General features: G+C 41.3%; 1 protein-coding gene across 7 annotated transcripts in view; it reads left to right on the top strand.

The window, feature by feature from the left end:
* Positions 1-20,956, top strand: part of FGFR3 (fibroblast growth factor receptor 3) — a 295,198-nt gene extending 274,242 nt beyond the window's left edge. For all 7 annotated transcript variants that reach the window (XM_044062303.1, XM_044062298.1, XM_044062297.1 and 4 more), the window contains 3 exons: positions 384-521; positions 4,798-4,903; positions 17,779-20,956. In XM_044062303.1, the coding sequence (XP_043918238.1) occupies positions 384-521; positions 4,798-4,903; positions 17,779-17,937 (403 nt within the window). In that variant the 3' untranslated portion in view covers positions 17,938-20,956. The remainder of the gene's footprint in view (positions 1-383; positions 522-4,797; positions 4,904-17,778) is intronic.
* Positions 20,957-23,438: the final 2,482 nt, after the last annotated feature.

The following is a 23,438-nucleotide window of genomic DNA, read 5'->3' as shown; positions in this document are numbered from 1 at the left end:
CAGAGACAGTCTGCAGTACAATGGCCATGTATCAGCGTACACAGTTGGTGACCCAGGCAGTCTATGGCTCCACACTTCCAATGTGGGGAAACTGTGTGTGAAGAATTAGATTAGTTCTGCTCAGTGGAGCTGCTGGAAGCTTTAACAAAGAGCTCCTGGATATAATGGCTGGCCTGTCAGCTATCTGATTAAATGCTCATTTCAGTAACAGAGTTGGTGCTTAGCATTTCAGTGCCATTCACGGGATCAGCAGAGATTCCGGCAAAACTAATAGAGATAGCCAAGCCAATTAGTCATGCCGTTGATGACTCTCTTAGCTCTGCATGGCTGCACCAAAATAGAAAGGTGGAAATTTAAAATACATTTTTTTCTTCTGTTCCCAGCTGGTCCTACGGTGTTCTGCTATGGGAGATCTTCACACTGGGAGGATCTCCATATCCTGGCATTCCTGTCGAAGAATTATTTAAACTGTTAAAGGAAGGACACCGAATGGACAAACCTGCTAATTGCACACATGACTTGTAAGTGATAGCCTGTTATTAAATGAAAATGAATGTACAAGTATCATCTAGGCAGCACAACTGCGTTATCTACCCATAAAGCAACTTCTGGCACTCTGAAATGTTATCTGTTGTGATGTTCGATGAGTTAGCAAAAACTGAAGCTTTCTTAGAGAAAAGAAAATGGAAAACTTAAGTATATTGTGCTGTAGCTGCATAAACGTTTTGCTCACATTTTAACTCCTAATGTCTGTTTTATCTGTTTCTTGTAAGTGTTAGTTGGTGACATAAGAGTGAATTAGAAATTGTAAAGCACTAGGTTTATTATTTTTGGTCACAGAGATAAGGTATTCTGATTGCCTTAAAATGTTGAAAAGTTCACTGTGTAAATAGCACTAACAGAAGTCAGTTACATCTGTCTGCATCTGCTGGTGGCTGAGCAGGTTCCTGTTCTGTAGGGAATATCACCTTACCTCCCTTGTTACACTTTTACCCCTTGAGCCTGTGGCTGGAACTCACAGGTTGGCATCTCTATCCCCACCCCAAGCACCTGATAAGTTTGCCTAAAATGTCCCCTTTGTTTTACACATGGTGGTTTAACATGGTCTTGGATTCATTTTTCTACTTGTTTGTGTGGTGCTTCCAAACCCAGTATCCACCTCTGCTGTGTCACCTCTTACCTTCCTCACTGTCCACAGTAAGGGCATTTACGTGTGACACCGACATGGCAGTATGGAGGGCTGTGCCCCTTTGGCCTGCCCTTAAACTGACCTTTCTGCACAGCATGCAGTGATGTCAGAATTATTGTGCTCCTGTACTTTCATGGAGAAAAACTCCACTACAGACCATTGTATGCCTGAACTAGATTCCACCAGTATCTCCTAAAGGCCATAGTTAGACAAGAAATCCACTGCCCCCAAGATGGGTGAGCCAGCATTTGAGCTGCTGATTGTAATCCCCCCACCCCACAACCATCTGCTCGGTGTCCCCCCCCCCTTCTTCTGAGTTACAGTCAGGGCTGCAGCCCCCTGTGCCATAGACTACAGGTAGTGCCATTGCTGTGCTCTATAACAGTTTACATTTCAAGTCCCAAGCGTGTATTTATTTAATTAATTCATTTTGTTTACCAGGGTAAAACATTTATCAAATATGACTATTTTAGGCTCTGTCCGGGTTACATACATAGTAACAACCATTAAGTAAGATTAAAGGTATAGCTAAATTATACAGTATAGTGATAACATAACATAGATGTAAATAAATGCATACAGATATTTACAAGAAGTAGGATCACGAATATACAATGCATAATAAAGGTATTATAGGTGAGGTAAATGGGATTCAGCCAAAAGAATGGATGGAGTATATGCCAGTAGAGCATACAGTGCATAATACAGGTGTTACAGAAGAGGTAAATGGGATTCAGCGAAAAGAACAGGCATGGTGCATACCAGTATGGTGAGAAATCTTAGCAGTGAGGAGAGCAAAAACAGGAGAATACTAAGGCTTGCACTAGAAGAGCTAATAACAGGGCAAGTGGGTATTAGATATATTTTAGGGAATAGACAAGACAGATAGGGAGGCAGTGGGCATGAGTTTATATACAGGAGAGGTTAGGAGATTAAGCAGCCAAGGTTTTCTGGGATGAATGTAATACTGCAACCATGGAAGTCAGGTGACATGGCCTGTGGTCTGGCATGTACTTACATTGTTCAGTTGGATATTGTTTGAACTGAGGTCTGAAGTGTTTGTAGTCTCTGAGTATATAAGTACCATGAATAGCATTACGGTATATGTCCTCCACTGTAAATCACCCAGCTTAGTAGAAATCTCCTTTCTTTACACATGTACCCATAAATAGTTTTATTTATTTCTTTTGTTGATGTGCTAGTTCCACTAGGCCCATGACCCGTTTTCAGCAGAGGACCAAATATGTATACTGACTAGTAGTAATTTGACCTGGGCACAAGGAGAAAAGCCCCTACTCTTTGTCATTAAGTGCCATAGGATCTTTTACATCTCATTACATAAGCTACCACCAGCTGAAGTAGATGGGTAGTTAGTTTAATATTTCATCCAAACAACAGAAGTCCTTGTCTGCCTTCTCCCAACATCACATAATCAGAGCCAGTATGGGAACATTAATCCAGATGCTTACTGTAGGGAGGGAACACACAGCTTTATGATCTTCCTGGTATATGAGCTGTGTGTGCTACCAAGTAAGCCAGAAATAGTGGTATTGAAAATACATGCACACGTAAAATTATGCAAAGAAAAAAATAATGTGCATTAAAACAGAAATATTTATTGTCCAGCTGCATCTGTGTGCACAAAAATGACAAAGATAAGTTGATCTGCTCAGATGGGGTCTGTATAATTGTACTTACCCATAACATGTTTCACTGACACATTTTAACTCCTTTCTCAGTGGTGAACAAGTAACTATCAACCATATACTTTACTTCATATACCTTCTGATATCAGTCTTTCTATTGCTGTGGAACGGCCTTAGGTCAACTAGTGCCCTAGACAAAAGGGCTCCACGGTGCCCCCCACCACACCACTTGGTGCCCCCATCCTGGTCTACCTCCACTAAGTAAATACTGGAAAAGCGCCCCTGATAGAGCGGAGCCCTAGGCAGCCGCCTAGTTGGCCTATGCCTAAGGCCGGCTGTGGCATGTGCTTTAGACCTGCTGGGCAGGGCTTTGAGGACCTAAGAATCTAGTGGTGAATTTTGGAATGCATGTTTTGTTGGAGAGCATTCCAGATTTAGGCACCTACATTTGGTTGCTGGGACAGATCAGAATATTTCAGTATGATTTTATGAGATTAGAGACTTTTATTTTTCATATATATAGTTATTTGTTTTGGTAATCTGCAAATTGTTTTGTGTTCCCTTGTGGGTTAGGAAGAGTCATGAAGAGCTTACAAATAAACACAGAGGAAGTGCCAGTTACATTAGTTTTACCAGAGTCAGTTTGTCATTTGTTTAACTACATTAGCTGATAAATGAAAGTAGAATCACAAAATGAGTCTGTATTTTTCCTTGATGTCTTCATAAAGACAACACCAGCCGTATTCCCATATAGTTAAGAGCTAATCTAGTATGTTTGAGCTGTTACTACAGCTGAGAGAAGATTTGGAGCTGCAGGCTCGCTTCATATTGCACACCTGGATATGATTCCCTCATGATCAAACTGCACCAGCTGTAAATAAACCCAGCAGTAACCATACCCAGTTATGAACTATTGCTAAATCTTACAGCACTGAAGCATGACATTTGTTACAATAGTGCTGATCAAAAGTGATATTGTTTCAACATATGCAGTCTGTAACAGATACATATGTTACTTAACTATAGCAGTCATGACTTCTTTGTGCAAATTGCAAAGCTGAATATCAACAGGGTAGTGCCATTGTCACCATGGCAGGTAATACACTCACCTTTTTAGTTAGAAACATTAGGTTTTATCCCCAGGACAAATGCCTGACTTCATATCACAGTAGTAATACCATAATTCAGTACAGTATAAGCTTGGGGGGGGGACTACACTGCTGAGATTTTGTCATTCGGGTGACTCTTTAAACCAGTGTGTTTCTTCTGCCTGATTTGCTGTCATTCTGGTGGAAGTTAAGGATCCGATATCACTTTTTGAAAAAAGAATAAGAACATTTGCTGGGTGTTCTGACCAAACTGTCACAGTTGTTAGAAGTTCTGCCTTTGTTCCCTCCTGATAACAGCCATAGGTGTGGTGAAAGCTACCTGGTTAACAGAATACATTAAGCAAGTATGGGGTTTATAAGTATTCATTTGTTTTCTGTAACAGTGTAGTATGCAAACTGTAGTGACTTAGCAGCATAGGAAGCTCATCTTGGCAGTGGAGTTGGGATAGCCATATCCGACCATTAGCACCTTGTATGGGATTTACTGCAAAAGGAGCAACTCTGGAATATGATCAGATGTGAAAGCAGAATGTTATCTAAAGGAAGATCTGAGCTGCGTAAGAGGAGAGTGTTGTTTCGTCCTGCACCACATTTGAATAAACAACATAGTAATGGATTACTGGGGCAGCCTTTCTGTGAAATTAGCACTGCAAATTTCATTGCAAAATATAGGGCATTAAAAACAAATTAGAAGACAAGTTTTCAGTCCTCTTTTTATAAGTAAAAGTAACATTTTTGGTAGCATTTATTAAGCACTGTTATGTCCAAGCTACATACAAATGGCACTTGCGTTGACTTTTAATTTACTGTACATGGTTCTGCTTTTTTCACTTATACAATAACTGATTTTCAGGTATATGATAATGAGAGAATGTTGGCATGCAGTCCCTTCGCAAAGGCCTACATTCAAGCAGTTAGTTGAAGACCTTGACAGGGTGCTGACGTTGACGTCTACTGATGTAAGTATATTTTAAACACTAGTTAACATGACATTTTGACTAAATGTTTCTTTTCTTCACTTAGTACACCTTGTTTTATTTGGAACATATGTTGTTGTAGTTGGCACGTGTAATTTTCTTTAAAACTCATAAAACATGTAGAAAACGTGCCAGACATACAGCTGGCAATAGTGAACAATGTAATCATGGCGACAACGTGTTGCATATCATGTGGCAAGTATTAAATTATCTGTGGTGGGATAACACATTTTATGAGGAGAAGGTCATTTGTGACTTTGTGTGCCATACACATGACATGCAACTTAATTGGCTTAATCAAGTCATATGAATTCAAAGCAATCAAGTATAGTGATAAACTGAAATTGTTTTTCTAGTCAGAAGGCAAGAAGCCATTTTTTAAGTGGTAATTGTTAACATGGTGTTGGGAAGTAATGTTTACTGTTGAACGTAGAACACCAGTGTTAACTTTAAAAAGACGTACACAGGTATGAGTGGTAGTGCCCTTTTTTTAACTACTGCATAGTTTATAAGGGTCTATATCAGTTGAGCGAAAACCCCTTTACGCGAATATCTAAACAGTGACCCCTATACCTCGAACCGCGAAAATCTCGAACGCACTAAACCGCGAAAAATAAAATATCGAACTATCATAGTCGGCCAACCCCACCGCTCACTACTTAGTACCTACCCAAACAAAATAAATAAACCACATACATACATTAACCAAACCCTACAGACATACACCCAAACAAAATAAATAATCCACATACATACATTTAACAAAACCCTACTTCCAACACTACACTAAACCCAACATACGCAACTATCTATCCACTATCCTTAACCCCTCCCTAACCCTAAGGTCCGTAACTACCGCACACTTCCCCTACAGACATACACCCAAACAAAATAAATAACACACATACATACACTTAAAAAACCCTACATCTAACACTACACTAAATCTTACATACATTACCTATCTATGCACTTACCTTAACCCAAATCCTAATCCTAAAATCCTATCTATCGCACACTTACATTACGAAACTATACCGCAGATGGGCCAACCAAAACAAATCGACATTTCGGAATTTGCGGTTTTGACCGTTCGAGGTTTATGTACTTTGCGCAATGCGGTTTGCCGTATTCGTATTCGCGTAAAGGGGTTTTTGCTCAACTGATATAGACCCGTTTATAAAACCTGTGGATCAATTTCTCATTATAAAATCCATAGTGGTAGAAACTGCAGTTAATAAAACCATGTAATACCAACATAAATTACTGACTTTAACAACAAAATAAAATATGCTAACTCTGACATCATATAACTTATTGGGTAAATAAAAATGTCCTAACCTCCAGAGTTCCGCAATGTCAGTATATTACATATCCTTTCTTAATGCAATATGGGAAGCAGTGCAAACAGTTTGACTGCTCTTGTTTCATCACAGCATAACATAATATTTAGCCAGAATCCAAATCCAGCGCTGTCTTCCTGCCAAAGTTTATTCACCTGTTCTAAGAAAGGTGTTATTTTGAAACACTACAAGTTGAGATGAGTTGAGTTTGTCCTGTCCATTCATTCTGCTGCTTCTCTATAAATATACTACTCCCCTTGTGAAAAAGTGCTTTCTTATTTTATTACTTAGAGTATGCCCTCCCAGTCTAATCTTATACTCCCAATCACTGCATGTTTGCAGATGTTACCCCTCAACACTTAACTTGTATTTTTTAACACTGTTTAGGTTTAAAAACTTTACATATACAGTATTACAAAATAATATGAGTACTATACCTTACAGAGTGTGGATGTCCAGAGATGAGTAGTAAATGTGAGCTGGGGACTCCTTGGAGAATTTGGGAATAGCATGTATAAGTATCATGGAGTAGGAGTGGGAGGGATTTTCTTTTTACGTCCTGAGTCTTCTCCCCCCACTGCAGACCTACAGTACACCTCAGTACTGCACTCTACATATTCCACCATGCGGTGGTCCCCTACCTAAGGATGTCATTGTCATTGCTAAATAATTATGCCAGTTTCTAAATCCCCATTCTGGCCCAGGACTATCCCTTGCTATCTACTAGGAGTTGGTACTACAGTAGGATAAACCATCCCTGTCGTCGGTGGAACAGAGCAGGCCATTATCTACTTGAGCTTTTCAACACTGCCCAACCCTGTGCTACCCAAGGCTCTGTTTGAACCTAGATCACCACCAGTGCAGGTGGATGGTGTCTCTTCATACCAACAAGATGCTCACCCAGTGCAATTAACCTTGCCCTTATGGAGTGTATCGAAGGCATCTTAACAAGGAACTATGCTTCAGTTGTCCAAAAAAAACCATACATGTTAGATGACAATATGCATCTAAATTGTCTGATGTTGCCCAACAATCAAATAATATCATACATTAAACCTCTACTACTGAGTGGCCAAGCATACACAGACTGCAAATTCACCCCAAGGGTGACACTCATGTCCCTCATGGACAGAGGTAGTTGGTGCTAATCTGTAAAGTACGTCCATCTAACCACGGACAGATGGGGCAACCTAGGATTAACAAAGCTAGACTTAGAAAGGCTCTAGGGCTGCTAGCCTAGTAACCTCCTATGAACCTGTAATAAAAACTCACACACACACACACACACACACACACACACACACACACACACACACACACACACACACACACACACACACACACACACACACAATGTAAAACTAGTTTTATGAACACACACACACACACACACACACACACACACACATAAAGCGTGCTGTGCTGCAGAGAATTTCTTGCACAATCTTAGAAACACAGAAAAAGAAAAAATACCACAAAGACAGAGACGAAAAAGAAATAATCAATTCTGTATAACACCAGTTGTTCTCTGTACTCCCTGTTTGCATGATCTCTTAGAGACTTACCCATTTGACTGTCTACAGTAAATACAGGTACTGCTGCAAGATCGGGACATTCAGTTACTATCAGTACTTATTAAAAGTGACTTTTGAGTGAGACTTGAGTAGTGTATATTTGTTGATCAGTGCCATGGTCTAGTATTCTGTTCCTTTGAAATGCTTATGCTTGGCAAAAGAAGAGCCATAGGAATGCAATAGAATCTTTAAACTTTGTATTCATCCCCCAACAGCTAATAGTGAAAAATGTTGCTGGCAGTCAAGTTATTTTTTTACAAAATCTTTCACGTACATAGGTAGACCCAAAGGGTAGACCTTAAAAGTAATGATCCACTTTTGGAGGCCCTCTACAAAGGGCGAATGCTGGGATTTCACCAACGCTGGACTAATCTGATGTTATCTTAGTCACCATTCCTCACATTAGGGTCTTGGATCCGACATTGGATCCGAGCTGGCATATTTCAGGCGAAACCTTAGCTCAAGCTCCTCCCCTCCCATGATGCTCTGCTGCCTTATAACCCCTTAGATCTCATTTGCCACTTTTGCTAGTCAGACGCAGTTTGCTCAGCTCTTGTGGTTTTGTAAGTAAGGTAGTTTTATTTGGGCTTCTTTTTCCGCTGTTTCTTCAGATCTCCCTTCCTTTGTTAGTGTAGGGTTCTGCCAGTTCAGCAGTTCATTTTCCTTCCTATTTCCTTCCTGTTTTTGGACTTTTATCAGTTTGGCAACCTTTTGGGCTCTGGAGTTTATTTTCTAAATTTGGTTACTGTTTCTGGTTGTTGTTAAGTTCGTTTTTAAGTTGTTGTGTGCTTGGACGGATTTTGTGATGCTTAGACCTTGGACTGTGTGTCTAACTGTGTGATTGGATTGTTCCTTCAGTTTTGTTTGCTTGGCCTCCTCCATGTTGGAGAAACCCTTAGAGTTTAAGAGGTGCTCCTAATGTGGTCAGAAGATGCCTGTCGCCAACTCACATGAGGAGTGCCTCTATTGTCTAGGCAGTGGCCATCTGGAGGTTGAATGTGGCATTTGTGCCACTTTCAGCCCCAGAGCATTGGTCGACCACTGAAACAAGCTTTTAATTAAAGGCTTGGTCAAGGGGGGCCCTTTGGTCACTGAAACCCTGATCAAATCGGGCTCCTCCAGAGCAAAGAAAAAGGTTCCCTCCTCATCTGTTTCCTTGGTGGAGCCATTGTCCAAGTGTCCCAGGCTGTCAGATCCCAGGTCTCCAGATCTGACTCCAGATGGTGTGGTGTCAGATCCGAGAGCCTCAGATCCCAGAGCTTCTAGAGAGTCTACACCTGGATCCAAGGCCTTGGGCTCCAGGTCTTCAGATCTGACAGTTTTGATTTTGACCCCTCAATCCAAGGTTCAGGCTTCAAAGCCTTCAATAAAGGGTACTCTTGCCATAGATCCGACCATCTCGGATCTGACGGTTTCGAGACCCATTTCCTCGGATCCTTTATTATACTCGTCGCTGAGTCAGCTGGATCCAAGAACCATGTAGGCCCCCGTTATTGTGGAGGAATTTCCATTGGCGCCTTTCGGGTGAAGAGCAGATGTTTACCCCTCCACGCAAGGCTCGCTCTCCAGAGAGCAGGAGGAGATCTTCCAGGTCTTGGCATGGTTCTCCAGTGAGGTCCTCCATCTCCTACCAATCATCCAGAAGTGTTTTCCCTGTAGATGTAGCTAGGATGATGCAGTCATTCTTAAAGTCTCAAATCAAGTTGGGGCTACTGGCTGCCCCAGCCCACAGGCTCATGGAACAGTCATCCACTCCCCACTTATCTACTCCTCATCTGACCTCCAGATTGGATTCTCAGGGACTGGTGCACAATGTAGAGGCGGTGGGGGTTTTGGGCCCCATTTTGGTTCCTGCCCCATCAGTAAGGTGAATGGTTTTATTCCTATACCCCCAGGGAAGATGGTTACTCCAGTCTGAGCTGCGGTCCCAAAGTCCTTGGGGGCAGGTTCCAGTCTGGGCTTTTTGGATCATTCGCTACCCCTCGGTACTTTGGTGCTTGACAGCTCTGCGCCAGCACTGTCCAGAGTGGTGGGATGTCTGGTGGGGTCTTCTGCTTCTTTTGCTGTGGTGTTATCAGCAGGAGGGGGGGACAGGGCCTCGTCCAGTCCCTCCGCATTCTGGGCAGCAAAAAGATCCTTCTCTGCTGCCAGAGTTTCCTCCCCCACTCACAGTCATCCTTCCCAACCCCAGTATTTGAGCTGACCCATTCATCTTCTTCCTGGTCAGCCCTTCTTGTCTAGCCTCTGGGGGATCCTCCCCCATAGGGGTCCCCTCCTCTTCTGAGTCTTCCCCACAGCCTCCAGTGGAGGAAGCTCCTCAGAAGAGGACATGTAAGAGGAGACATCTGGACTCCCCTATGCAATCCTTAACCAAGGACACGGATGCCGATGAGGGGGATGGGTCTCTCCTTTGGAGACATACTTGAAATCTTTAAAGCTAAGGGTGTTTGGTCTGCCAAACCCCCATCCTCTGAAGAAACTATGCTTCTGGAGGCTTTCGGGATGGGCCCATCTACCTCTTGGGTGTCCCCCACTGCTGACCGTCTTATCAACCTTGTTGCCAGCAGGGCTTGGAAGGAGCCAGATAGCATGGAGCCAGTGCCCAAAAGAGCAGACAAGTTTCTCAGCCCCCCTTTGGATAAGGCTTTCTGGTCCAAGATAGTCCTGCTTGATGCTATTGTGGTGGCTGCCACCACCAAGAAAGAGTTGGAAGAGCAGAGTTCTTCTGTCCATCCTCCCAGACGTGAATTGAGAGCTCTGGACACATTCGGAAGGCGGGTGTTCACTTTGGCTTCCTTTATCCTGTGAGCTTTGAACTATCTTACTCACTTCATCCATCTCCAGTGGGACTTGATTAAGGAGCTTTCAACTTCCCTCACAAAGTCCATGTCTATGGAGGAATTTAAGACCATTTCTCCCAAACTGGCCACTCTTACTTCTATAGCCAGTTTGTCCATGAGGTTAATTGGCAACATGGCAGAAGGTTCCTCATAGGCAGCGGGTACAGGCATTGCCATCAGGCATCATGCCTGCTGCACCTAAGCGGGTACACAGAGGCCTTTAAGATGTCATTCAGCAATGCCCCCTTTGATGAGTCCACCCTCTTTGGACCCAGCATTAAAGAGACTTTGACCCACAGTGAACAGGAAGGAAAGATGTTGTTGGCTGTTGGGATTAGATTTTCTACTGCTCAAAGGTCCTTTTCAAAGATCCAAAATGGGAATAGGAAAATGTGGTTCTGCAAGGCACAGTCTTCCTTTCGGATGTTCAAACGATTCCTCTTCCAGTGGATGGGGATGAGGTTTCAATGGCAGATGTTGCTCCAGAGGCAGAGGAGGCCCACAGAATCAAGGTTCCAGGGAGCCCTTCTCTGAGAAACTTTTTAAGTGCCCCTAAGGCATTGCCCGACTGTCCCTCCCTGTAGGCAGTCAGAGGTCGATTGACCTTGCACCCTTTAGACTGAGCAAATATCACAAGCGATCAATGGGTGCTAGCTATTATATCCAGGGGCTATTGCATTCCCTTTTCAGAAAACTCACCAAAGATCAGAACTCTACCAGATATGACACCTAGTCAGAGAGAGTTGGCCAGCCAGGAGGTCTTGAACCTTCTTCAAAAAAGTGCCATCCAAAAGGTCCCTGCAGGACAGGGAGGATCCAGAACTTATTCCCGCTTCTTTTTAGTTCCTAAGAGAATAGGGGACCTGTGTCCTGTTCTAGACCTCAGTCTATTTGTCAAGAAGTCAAAGTTTCATATGTTTACTGTGCAAGTCAGATGTGCCTCTTTTGCACAGCAGTGACTGGATGTGCTCAGTGGCTCTCCAGGACAAGTACTACCATATCAGGATAAATTGACGGCCCAGGAGATTTCTCCACTTTTGCTTGGGAGCCAATCATTTTCAGTTCAGGGCCCTGCCCTTTGGCCTCACCACAGCCCCCCCAGGTGTTCACCAAATGCATGGCAGCAGTAGCAGCTCATCTCAGGCTGCAGGGACTCCAGGTGTTTCCCTACCTAGATGATTGGCTCCTTACAGCCCCCACAAAGCATCAACTACTGGAGAACATACGTTTCCTGCTCTTCCTCTTCGATCAGTTGGGGATTACAGTAAACCTGGCCAAATCTTTCTTTGTTCCAACCCAACAACTGGAATTCATAACCACTCAGTTGGATACCACCTTGGAAGATGCAGCGCTTCCTCTCCACCAAGTACTTCTTATCCGCTCTCACGTTCAGGTTTTTCTGGAGCAAACTTGTCCTCCAGTGTCTCACACCCTCAGGGCCCTAGGCTCCATGGCAGCTGCCATTTACCTCATTCCACTTGCAAGGTACTACATGAGAGTACTGCAGTGGACTCTAGCAGTTCAGTGGTCCATTCTATTTCATCCCCTGTTGGTCCCCATTTGCCTCAATCCAATTTGTCGGAAACATCTTTTGTGGTGGATGCATTCCCCGGACCTCTTCACAGGCAGGTCCTTTTGCCCTCCAGTTCCCAAGGCCACTGTCACCATGGATGCTGCCCTCCTAGGGTGGGGGGGGGCGTTTCCAGGGAAAGACTGTCCAAGGGACATGGTGTCCCTCAGAGATCGAGCTGCACATAAACGTTCTGGAGATGAAAGCAGTCCTTTTATCATTGCAAGCCTTTCAGGATTGCCTCCCTCTGGGGACAATTGCAGTTCTATTGAACAACATGGCTGTTGTATGGTACATAAACAAGCAAGGGGGCCAGTGTTCTTATCCACTTTGTTGTGAGGCCATGAGGTTTTGGGAATGGGTGATGTCCTCGGGGCACTTTCTTATTGCAACACACATTCCCGGAGTATCCAATGTGCTGGGGGAACAAGCTAGCAGGGCTATTCTGACCCCTCACGAGTGGCCCCTGAATCCTGTAGTGGTGAAGCAGATTTTCTGTTGATGGGGACAGCCGAGCTGCAATCTGTTTGCATCCCCTCTCAATCACAAATGCAGCAATTTCTTTGCATTGATCCCCCCAGAGGAGACTCCCCCAGAGACGCACTCACTCATGATTGGCCTCCGGGTCTCCTTTATGCCTTCCCCCCATTGCCATTAATTTCCAGTGTTCTTCAGAAAGCCAGATGCCTCAGGACACAGTTGATCCTCATGCCCCCTTCTGGCCTCAGCAGGTGTGATTCCCCCTCCTACGGTCTCATCTGAAGCACCCACCTTGGGCTCTCGATCCATGCCAGGATCAGATTTCCCATCTGTCACTACTTCCACTCCCGAATCTACAGACTCCTCGTCTGACAGCATGGTTTGTCCACTTCTAGTGATCTTGGCTAAGTCAAGGCTGGCCTCGCCAGTGAGGGATTGTCCTTGTTTCCCAGAAATCTTCCACAAAGAAGGTATACAGTAGCAAGTGGAAATGATTCTCCATATGGGCAAAGAATAGTAATTTCGACCCTTTTTCAGCTCCCATTCCTGACGTTCTTCTTTTCCTGGCCTCTCTCTTCAAGGAGGGTGCCAGTTTTTTTACTATCAAAGTTCAGTTGGCAGCAATTTCAAATTTTCATCTTCGCAAAGACCCTACCTTTTCTTCTTGTCTCTGCAAAGCTTTTTTGAAAAGTGTGTTTATGTTACATCCCCCTGTTAAGGACCCTTCTCCCCCATGGGACCTTTCCTTGGTGCTGCAATTTTTAACTAACCCCCCCCCCCCTTTGAACCCGCTGCATCCTGTGATCTAAAATTTCTTTCTTGGAAAAGTGCCCTTTTAGTGGCTGTTACTTCAGCTAAAAGAGTGTCTTAGTTCCAGGCTCTTACTATTAAGCCGCCTTATTTAATATTCCATAAAGACAGAGTAGCTCTGAAGCCTAATCCCTCTTTTATGCGTAAAGTGGCTTCTGAGGCTAATCTCAGTCAATGTTTCCAACTTCCAGTATTCTTCCCTAACTATTCCAATAAGGGACAGTATATTTTACACACATTAGATGTTCATCGTCAGCTCTGTTTCTATCTGCATAGACCCAAAGCCTTTCACCTTTCAGACCAGATGTTTGTGGCCTTTTCTGCAAACTGAAAGGGCCAAGGAGTGTCAAAGATTACTGTTTCCCATTGGATCTCTCAGTGCATTTCCTTCATTTTTTCCTCGAGTGGTGTTCCTTTGTCTGGGTCAGTGAAGGGTCATTCCACCAGGGCAGTGGCTACTTCAGCTGCTTTTGCAGCACGCCCATCTTTGAATGACATTTGTGCAGCAGCAACTTGGTCTTCACCTCATTCATTTATCTCCCACTGTAAGTTGGATTTGGTTTCTAGAGGAAGGACTTCCTTTGGCTCCACGTTTCTTCAGCATGTCCTTCCTTGAGGCCACCCAGGACTTTAGGTAGCTGGGGACTCTGACCCTATTGTGACGAATGGTGACTAAGATGTTATCTGTAGTCACCATTCATCATGGTCCCACCCTCCGACCCCCTTCCTGAAGGATTAGCAGGATGTTGGTGGCAAATCGTTTCTGTCTGTCTTCTTTCTCCAGCGCAAACTCGATTAGAGGGGTTAGGGGGTAGCAGAGCATCATGGGAGGGGAGGAACTTGAGCTAAGCTGTTGTCTAAAGTATGCCGGCTCATATCTGATGTTGGATCCAAGACCCTAACGTGATGAATGATGACTACATAACTATTATTTTACTTTCTGATTCCACACTCGGGCACATTTACTTACCCCTGGTGTACACTGTGGCTTCTTGTGCCAGTCTAGTAGAGCATTCCAGCCCTGCACTGCTGTGCAGTGGTTCTATATAGACATAAGTCATATCCACCCTAGAAGTGACCTTAGAGTCCTTACATGTTGCCAGCTCCCCTTGACTACTGAATTGTTGAGCTCACAGCCATCATCCATTGATAAAGAGTAGTCTGCAAGAAATGCATCCTCAGCAGTCTCCTTGGAGGGATGCATCCTGAGGTGTGCCCATCACTTCCCAAACTTGCATCCATGGGACAGTCCATTGAGTTTCCTGGTGTAGACTGTGATGACTACTTCTCACTCTTTCCTTTGAATCTGGCAGACGCTGAGTAAAAGGCCTAAGCACTGCATATGCATCAGCTGTTCAATATCTGATAGAAGCTATCCTCACAAGTGTGGGAGCACATTCTTGGAGCCTTTGCAGGCCTTTCCAACCTCAGTACTGCATTTTTCAAGAGTTTCTTTGTGATACAGTGTTCAGTTGACCACTGTTACTTGCCCATCACTCTGTAAATTGGGCTGAGAGGAGATTTTGCCTCATCCTGTTTATTCCGGAAGTGGGAGTCAGAGGTTCCTGATGCCCTTATGTCTGAAACGGATAAGGACATTGAGACTTCAATTCCTTAGAATTCCCCATGAGTGAATTATTTGGAGAAAACCTCAGGCTTATGATGCCATCTTATAGACTGGCTTGTGACCCTCTTACAGTCTTCCCAGAAAATATTTTATTATTTGAGAAAGAAAGAGGAGGGAGTCTTTGAGTATCCCACACAATGAGCCTGTTCTCAAGGATGTATATTTGTGTTCTGGAAGCATCCAGATTCTTCTTCTGCTTCTGCTCCTAAAAGCAGGTTCCCTTTGCATGCTTTTAGTGGAGGGGACTGAAATTGTAAACAAGTATCCTAGGACAGCCTCCTACCTGATTTATTTAGCCCAGTATAGGTGCCAGAAACTGAAACGCCTTTCCACTTTACAGGCTAATGAGATGCTCCTGGCTTTAGATGGGGTGAGCTGGAAGATGCTCGTTGCTGCATCAGGGATCAGATCTCTGAAATTTCTGTCTCTCCTGTTCTGGTTCCAGTTCTGCCCAATGCATTAGCACTGGAGAAGCTGGCTGCCGTTCCTGATTTGGTAGTGAAGGAAAAGTTGTTCAAGACTCTTACCACATACTCTATACTGGGCTTCTACGTGGGACGTATTAACCTTGATTGTTCTGATGTTAGGACAGTATTTGCCTCTGCAGGATGCCATGGATGAGCTGTCATCTTCTCCTTCTTTGAAGATGAGCTCAAGCACACTATTCTTAATATACCTTTCCAATGAGGTATCCTTTTTTGACAGGCTACCCAAGGCCAGGTCAGGGACTACCAAAAGAGCAGATATGAGCCAATCAAGATGGCATTTGTGTATTCATTCAGTTTCCAGTCAGATTTATTATCTGTCTTGTTAATCTCTCTCCTGTTATTGTCTGTCCCATTCTCTGCCTCCATCTCCTTTTCTGTTAAGTAGTCGATTAATGCTTCCAAATTTTCTATGATTCTGGATCCTGTTACTTGCTTTTTTTTCACTCTCTTCACATCTTTCAGAAGGTATGGCATGGAAGTTACAGTACAATCCATGTTATATTGACTTCTGCAGGCAAACTTTCTGAAAGCGCTTACTGTGGATGTGTTGAATTAAAAGTTTTGTCATTTTGTGGCTCTGGTTTGGTTTAATTTATGTTCATTAGTTGTTCCAGATTTTTTGTTTGTTTTTTTGTTCTACTGTTAGAGAAGACACCATTCTTTCTGAGGTACCACAAGATCTCCTCATTGTATTTATGGTTTTATTTTGTTTTTATTTTGATTTTAGGAAGAGAGTGATCTTTTTAGATATTGTTGTGTATTTTGGAGTGTCATGACTTTGTTTCATTTTTCTCATTAAGGTGAACGGGAGAAATTTGCTAACTTTTTAAGCATTTTTACTGTGTTTGTGTGTGTTTTTTGGTGGGGTCAGATGTATGATGGTTGTGTTTGATTTATGTGGAAAATGATTTCTAACTGCTTTGAATATGTTTGTTTCTGTTGCACTTTTTTGTTTTTGCTTAAGCTCCCTCCTGTGAAGTTACTGGGAGAAATTGCTTTATTTTTTACTATTCTGTGTTATTTTACAGTATTTTGTATTAGATTATGTTTTCTGGGATATTGTATGATTGGGATATTTTTTTTTTTTTGGGGGGGGGTATTTTATGTCTGTTAATTGTTACCACAGTATGCTTTCAATTTTTTTCTTATGACTGTCAGTGGGAGAAGTAGGTCCAGTCCATGATGTCATCAACTTGCCGGTACAATTTTGGTGATACGATCAGCTTTTAGATTCTTCTAAATATTTATTGTAAATAAATAAATAATGTTTGCAAAAAATTATAATCATTATAATCATAGTTAGTATAAACTGGCATTTTGCAATGCTCCATAATTCATTTGTCCTCTGATAAAAAAAAAAAAATGAAATGACATTTATACAGATCAGTAAATTGTATAATATTTTGGGGACGGTATTTTTGAATCCCATATCACACTGGCTGACCAGCATTGTTTGTCTGACAAACCCTCCTCTTAACCCCATATTCTGCCTGATTGCTTAGACTGTGGCTGTACAGGCTTGTTTTAAAAAAGTGAATTTATTATAAAATGCTTCTCTCATGCAGCTTCTGTGGTCTTTCCTGGGGTGCTTTTGCAGTAAGAGATGGAAATACCAGCATGCACTCCTTGAACACATTAAGATGGTTATAGATGCAGTTCATTATTTAAGCCTGGCTGCTTACTGGCAACTGGGCCAGTGTTTGAAATAATGCTGTTGGTTTCACTGGTGACTACTTGTTGCTGTGTCCGAGCTCCTCTGTTGTAGAGCTAAGAACCCTTGTATACGTTTTGAGACATACTGTGCCATAGTTTGAATGCTTTGTTACTAACCATTTGCCTGTTTTGCAGATGATGTATACTAATTAGTCTGCAGACATGTAGTAATTAGCTTAAAAGTTTGTTGGCTCACTCAAGTTAGTTTGCACTGCGTATTTGCAGAGATACTGTGCTTTTTAGGTTGTGCACATAAAGCTTTATGGAAGATACAGTACAAGCTGAAAGCTGGAACTGACCAGATATTTGGCATTTAATTGCTTGTCACTCCAACATAGATGTTAATGTAGCCTTTTACTTATGTGAATGAATATGTTTAAGTGCTTATTTATTTTTCTTTTCTCCATATCAGGAGTATCTGGATTTGTCAGTGCCATTTGAACAGTATTCACCTACTTGTCAGGACTCGCAGAGCACCTGCTCTTCAGGAGACGACTCTGTATTTAGTCATGATCCCTTGCCTGATGAACCATCCCTACTGAAGCAGTGTAATGGCATCATCAGGACATGAACCTCGCTGCTCGGGAAATTCACAAGTACAAAAACGTATATGCCTAGCAGCCTTGGGTATACCATACAGTGATGGGGAAAAGATATTTGAATTAAGACAACTGAGATGAATGAAAGGAGAGTTTATTTTTGAGCTTTATACCTGGAAATGCTGTATACTAAGTCAAGATACACTGTGTGGCATAAAGGAACTATGTAAAGTTTTCTTCCATAGTGGAATATTAAACTAGGGGTACCAACCTCTGGTATTGTACTGTAAATTGTCCAAGCTACCATTCTGTGCCTAAAATGCATTGAAGACAACAAAGAGTGATATATAGATATAATGTTGTAAAATATTGAAATGTTATTCTTGTAAAAAAATATATAAAATGATCCTTTTTGAGAGAGTTGAAGCACGGGGCAGTCTCCTGGTATTCATAGCCGTTAACCATTAATAATGCATGTAGGAAAAACCTTGGAATTCAGTTAAACAGGTTAGTAATAGTAATTATATGTTCGACACAATTCATAATCTGCAGTTGCCTGCAAGAGGCACTGTCTTTGCAAATTGAGATACTACTGTTGTTAGATGGCACTTGTTTAACAGGAAAAATGAATCCTCAGTATAAATACATTACATTATAATAAGGTTGCTGTAAATAATTACTGTACCACCTTTTTGTAACTGAATCACCTTGCCATTTCCTCCCTATTCATAGTGAGTAATGGCCATCCGCTGTGAGTACCAGTTGGCTAGAACCTTATTCTTAATGTAAAAAAGAGACGTATTCTAGGCAGATGTAAATATATAAATAAAAATTGTATGATATTGCAGTGACAGCATTATTCTTTATACATTTACGTAGTTAACTATCCCATTCACCATTAAAAGCACATCACTGTTTAGGGTTTTCTGATTAATGCCTTTGGGTATTCTGTTCAAACTGTGCAGCAGTTTACAAAATTGTATTTGCTTGTCATGTATATTTGTAAAGTTATTTATAGAATTTTGGCTTATTTGTTCATAGTTCTAAATAGATAATAGATTTGTTTACTGTAAACATCTTAATTTACAGTGTTTAATTTTTTTAACTTATTAACAGTAGAAAATAACTTAAATCACATGAATCAGTTGAATAGCTGATTTCTGCTTTACTTCATTTAGCACACTGTCAACTCTGAATGGATGTGTAAAAACAATTGTAGTTCCTTTAAAACGACTCACAAATGTCATAAGCAATATTGTGTTTTTAAAGGCATTGCTTTGTCTTGGATTGTGGTGAATTGTACAATTGTTGATCTTTCTTTCACAGTGGGTATCTAATGATTAACAAAGAAGGACATAGGGTCTGTGAGGTATGTTTGAAACGTGTTTGCAGAGGCAGAATATGTAAGGACTTGCTTTATTACAGGGTTAGAGATTGGATGTCCATGTGCAGGGAAGTATTTCATCCCTGCACATCTTTATTTTAATTAGTGTGCATTACCATTTGTTTTCAAATGAAGGTGGGCTTCATGCTTGTCTTGAGCAATAATGAAGCTAAAATGTGTTAAAGACGTGTCTGTGATTTTTTTTTTTTTTTGAGGGGGTGGTTCTAGAGCTGCACTAGATTTAGATCATATGTGTAATAGTATATTAAAAGCTAATTAAAATTTAAAATTTCCATTGGCAGTGCAATGAATATGAAATCTCCTTCATCCGTCAGTGACAGATACTGTTGAGTCTAGTGTGCTGTATTCATGTTCCACATTTTCATTTATTTAAACTGAGATCATACCTTTTCTAAAATGAACCATGTTAGATAAACCAAATACATGTGCAACAATAACTCCAAAGCATGAATGAAAAAAATATATATACGATAGAAGCTGAATGAGTACTTATCGGTCTTCAAAGGATACCTTTTTTTGTATAGAATGTTACTGGCTATTTAACTGTTTCTGAGAATGTAATTGATATTATCCCATGTGGAAGGGGTTAGAATGTGATAGATAGTGGGAACATAGAACAGGGCACAGTTAAAACAAAACTTTTGTTCAAATAGCTCTAACACTTTGTCCATTACTAAAGTAACTGGCTGTATTTACATAGAGTAAGGGTACTGAAGTACAATAACAATGACCAAAACAATATTCATAGCTTTTACTGTGCCCTGTGTTTGGTGGTATTTATGGACCTTGTGGTTTATAAATTATTCTTAACTCACTATCTGTAGGCTACACATGTATGTGCTGGCTGGCAAATATCTGCACATGTTACTGGTACACATGGTTCTAGCTGCTAAACACCATAAAATAGTAAACATTCAAACAGTACAAACTTCTGTGGGGGTGATCTTCCTCACAGAAGTGGGGGTTGCCTTCCCTGAGTCACTGTGAGATATTAAGGCTTGCTGCTCAGTAAACATCTCTCACCACTGCAGTGTGGAGAGTGTTGTCTTCCTTTAGTTATTGGTGCCAAGAAGGGAGGGACATCCTAGGTTTACTACTGGTGCTTGAGCTGAGAAAGTTTTGTAACTGTTGTACCTGTAATTCTTACCTAGATCAGCAGTTACACCGCTGCATTCTTAGCCAGTTAACATTCATGTTTCTAATATTCAAACACTTGTTATAACCATGAAGCGCTTCTTTTATTAGGAAAATATAATTTATAGTGCAGGTTTATAAGAAGATGTTAATAGTATAGAGTTCTATAGCTGTGTGATTTTTGTTTGTAAAGGTTTATAGGAGAAAAAGATTTCCAGTATTTTCATACAAATGTTTGCTAATGTGTACATTCCAGGTACCTACTGCATTGTTTTTATTTTCAATGTTGAAAAAAATGTACAGACTTGTGCATGATTTTCAGAAGTTATTAGATTATCTATCTAATTTATTGAGTTTTTGCGAACTATATATATTGTAGGCAAGCAGACTTAACATTTCTTATGTTTATAGCCTGAGCAGTTACCATGACTAATGTCTGTCTTCTGTCTTGAATGTATCATTCATGTCACATTCCGCAGTTGAAAATGCTTAATTAAAACTGTTTTCACATATCTGTTTTCAGTCTTTTTCTAAAATTAGTTCATTGTGATAGTTTGAAAATGAAATAGGAACTGTGCTAGATTATTGTTACTCTTTTTTTTATTTATTTATTTTTTGGGGGGGGGGGGGTAACATGACTACTTTCATTAAATATAAAGGCACACACTCATTTTTTTCTTAGACTGGCCTACACTCTGTATATATTTGAAGCTTTAGGGTAATTAGGAGTGACCCACCAAGTCAACAGTATCCCCATTTTATTAATAGCTTGTAAAAACAAAGATGTTAAAACATCAGCTCATGGCATGCCTTTCAACTTTTTTGCTCAACAATTCTGGACAGAGCCAAAAATAATGGGGGAAGGTCTAAAATCAGGGACAATTTTTAAATATCGCTGTAATCCATTTAAAAACTAAATAGAAAAACAGACTTTGTATCAACATATATTTCTGAACAATAAGAAGTATATACCTTATGTCTGACATTACTGACTGAATGTAATCCTCATTGATTTACCAGGAATCAACAATTTTACAAGAAGTAAGGGCAGAAATATGAGGCAAAATCATGGCCGCTCTGCAAAATTCTGGACAGTATGTTCTTGCACTGAGCAATCAGAATTGATGGGATTCAAATGGATGCCTTCAGTCTAAAGCATTGCAGAATTTAATCTTAGAGCAGGTCTGTTGAGACGGAAAGCAAGAAAACATTTAAAAAAGTGTTTTGATTCCCAGTTAACACCTCACTAGTGTTGCAGTACTTCTCAACTACAACGTGGTCATAAGAACCTGGTAGTAAAGAGTGTATATAATGTTCCTTTGCTGATGGTGTACTGCCATCTGATGTCCAGTAGAATGGTACACTTTTCTACTTCTCAAATCTCCAGAGATTACCATCTTACAATCTTCAGGCCACACCTGCTGAATGCTGCCAGGTACTAAAAACCAACCACACCAAAACCCATTTTCATTTCATCTCGATGACCTACGCACCTAATTTCCTTATATTACTCTAGCCGGTTGTTGTTGTTGTTGTTGTGTCTTTTGGCTTTTCCTAGTTAGGGGTCGCCTCAGCGGAACTCCGGTCCGCTAATGATTGGCAGTAGATTTTTACTTGCCAAGTTGCCAGCCCTGACACACAACCTTCAACGAAGGTACGCCCATTCATGCATGTCTCCACACAGAAGAAGCTTTAGCTGAGAATCGAACAGGACAATGTCAAACTGTGAGGTGACAATGCTACCGCAGCACCACCACCGTTGTCTAATTTGTTGTACCCCACAGTTGTTTTTTGGGGCTGTCATGCTAGTATGATTTTGTTTTACTGTCAAGGTCTCTGTGATTAAATTTGGGATCAGGAAGATGGAGTGTGTAACATAAGGACGGCATTTACTGTGGTCCTTTACGTGAGTCTGCAACAGGTGCTCACCTGCTAGTAGCTCATGACACACTTGCTCATTTGCCATGTGCTTGAAAAAGCAAGTGCTCAAACTCCTGTTAGCTCAATTTCCCAATTCTACGTAGCCCTCCCAACATCTGACATATTAAAACTGCATAGCCATACCAGAATCTAAAGTCTAACCCTAAAACTCCTACCTAATTCCCAATCTGAGTCCTCACTCACTTACCCTAAAGTGCCTCTTCCCCTCCATAATCATAAAGTCTGTGATCACTTCTTAAACCTAAAACTCCAGCCCCCCCTCTCTAAACCTAATCACTCCCTAAGCTTCAAATGCCCGTCTCACTCCCTAAACCTAAAATTCCCTCCCTGCTCCTTAACCCAAAAACTTTCTTTTCACTCCCTAACTCTAAAATCCCCCTTCTGTTCCCACCCCACAGCTGTTTGCCCAAATTCATAACCAAGTCCAGGCACAGGCAGCAAACTAAATCTGTAACCTCTACTCTCTGGCCTTGAGGCAGTTATTGTTGAGTGCTTCTGGTATTCTCCCTATGTGTTCACTGATTTACAGTCAGAGTATGCTAATTCTCTACTCTTTGAATGTCTCCATCAAGAACATCACTTTTTTTAATGACATCTCTTAATTTTTTTTTAATGGCCATCTGCTGCACACCATTTTATTAAGAGGTCAAACAGCTTATTTAGTGCTGTTGTTCAGACTCACAAGTTGTACTTTATTTGGATTAAAGGGAAGAAAAAGACTTAGGTGAGAATTCAGTAAAGCTTACATGATAATTTTTATCGTGTGCACATCGAGGCATGATGCGTACATGGGCACAAGTTTTACATTCAGTAGGTTCCATGTAGCGGCATGCAATCATGCAAATACTTTCATGGAATGCAATTTCAGCATAAGTAGCTGAAATTTATGCTAATGAAGCAAATCAATGCAATTGAGTGATCCAACAAGCTATAATGAAACTGTGTAGACTCTGTGTACGTGTTGGTAGTTTACACAGAAAATGTTCAAGTACAGGAGTCTACACAGAAAAAAGGCATGTAAAAGTCTTGAAATATTGACAGAATTGACCTTAA

Source organism: Protopterus annectens, chromosome 2.part1 (genome assembly GCF_019279795.1).
Source record: "Protopterus annectens isolate FY-2018-M chromosome 2.part1, PAN1.0, whole genome shotgun sequence".
Taxonomy (NCBI): domain Eukaryota; kingdom Metazoa; phylum Chordata; order Ceratodontiformes; family Protopteridae; genus Protopterus; species Protopterus annectens.
The sequence above is the reverse complement of the archived record's forward strand: the minus strand, read 5'-3'. Positions and strand labels throughout refer to the sequence as shown.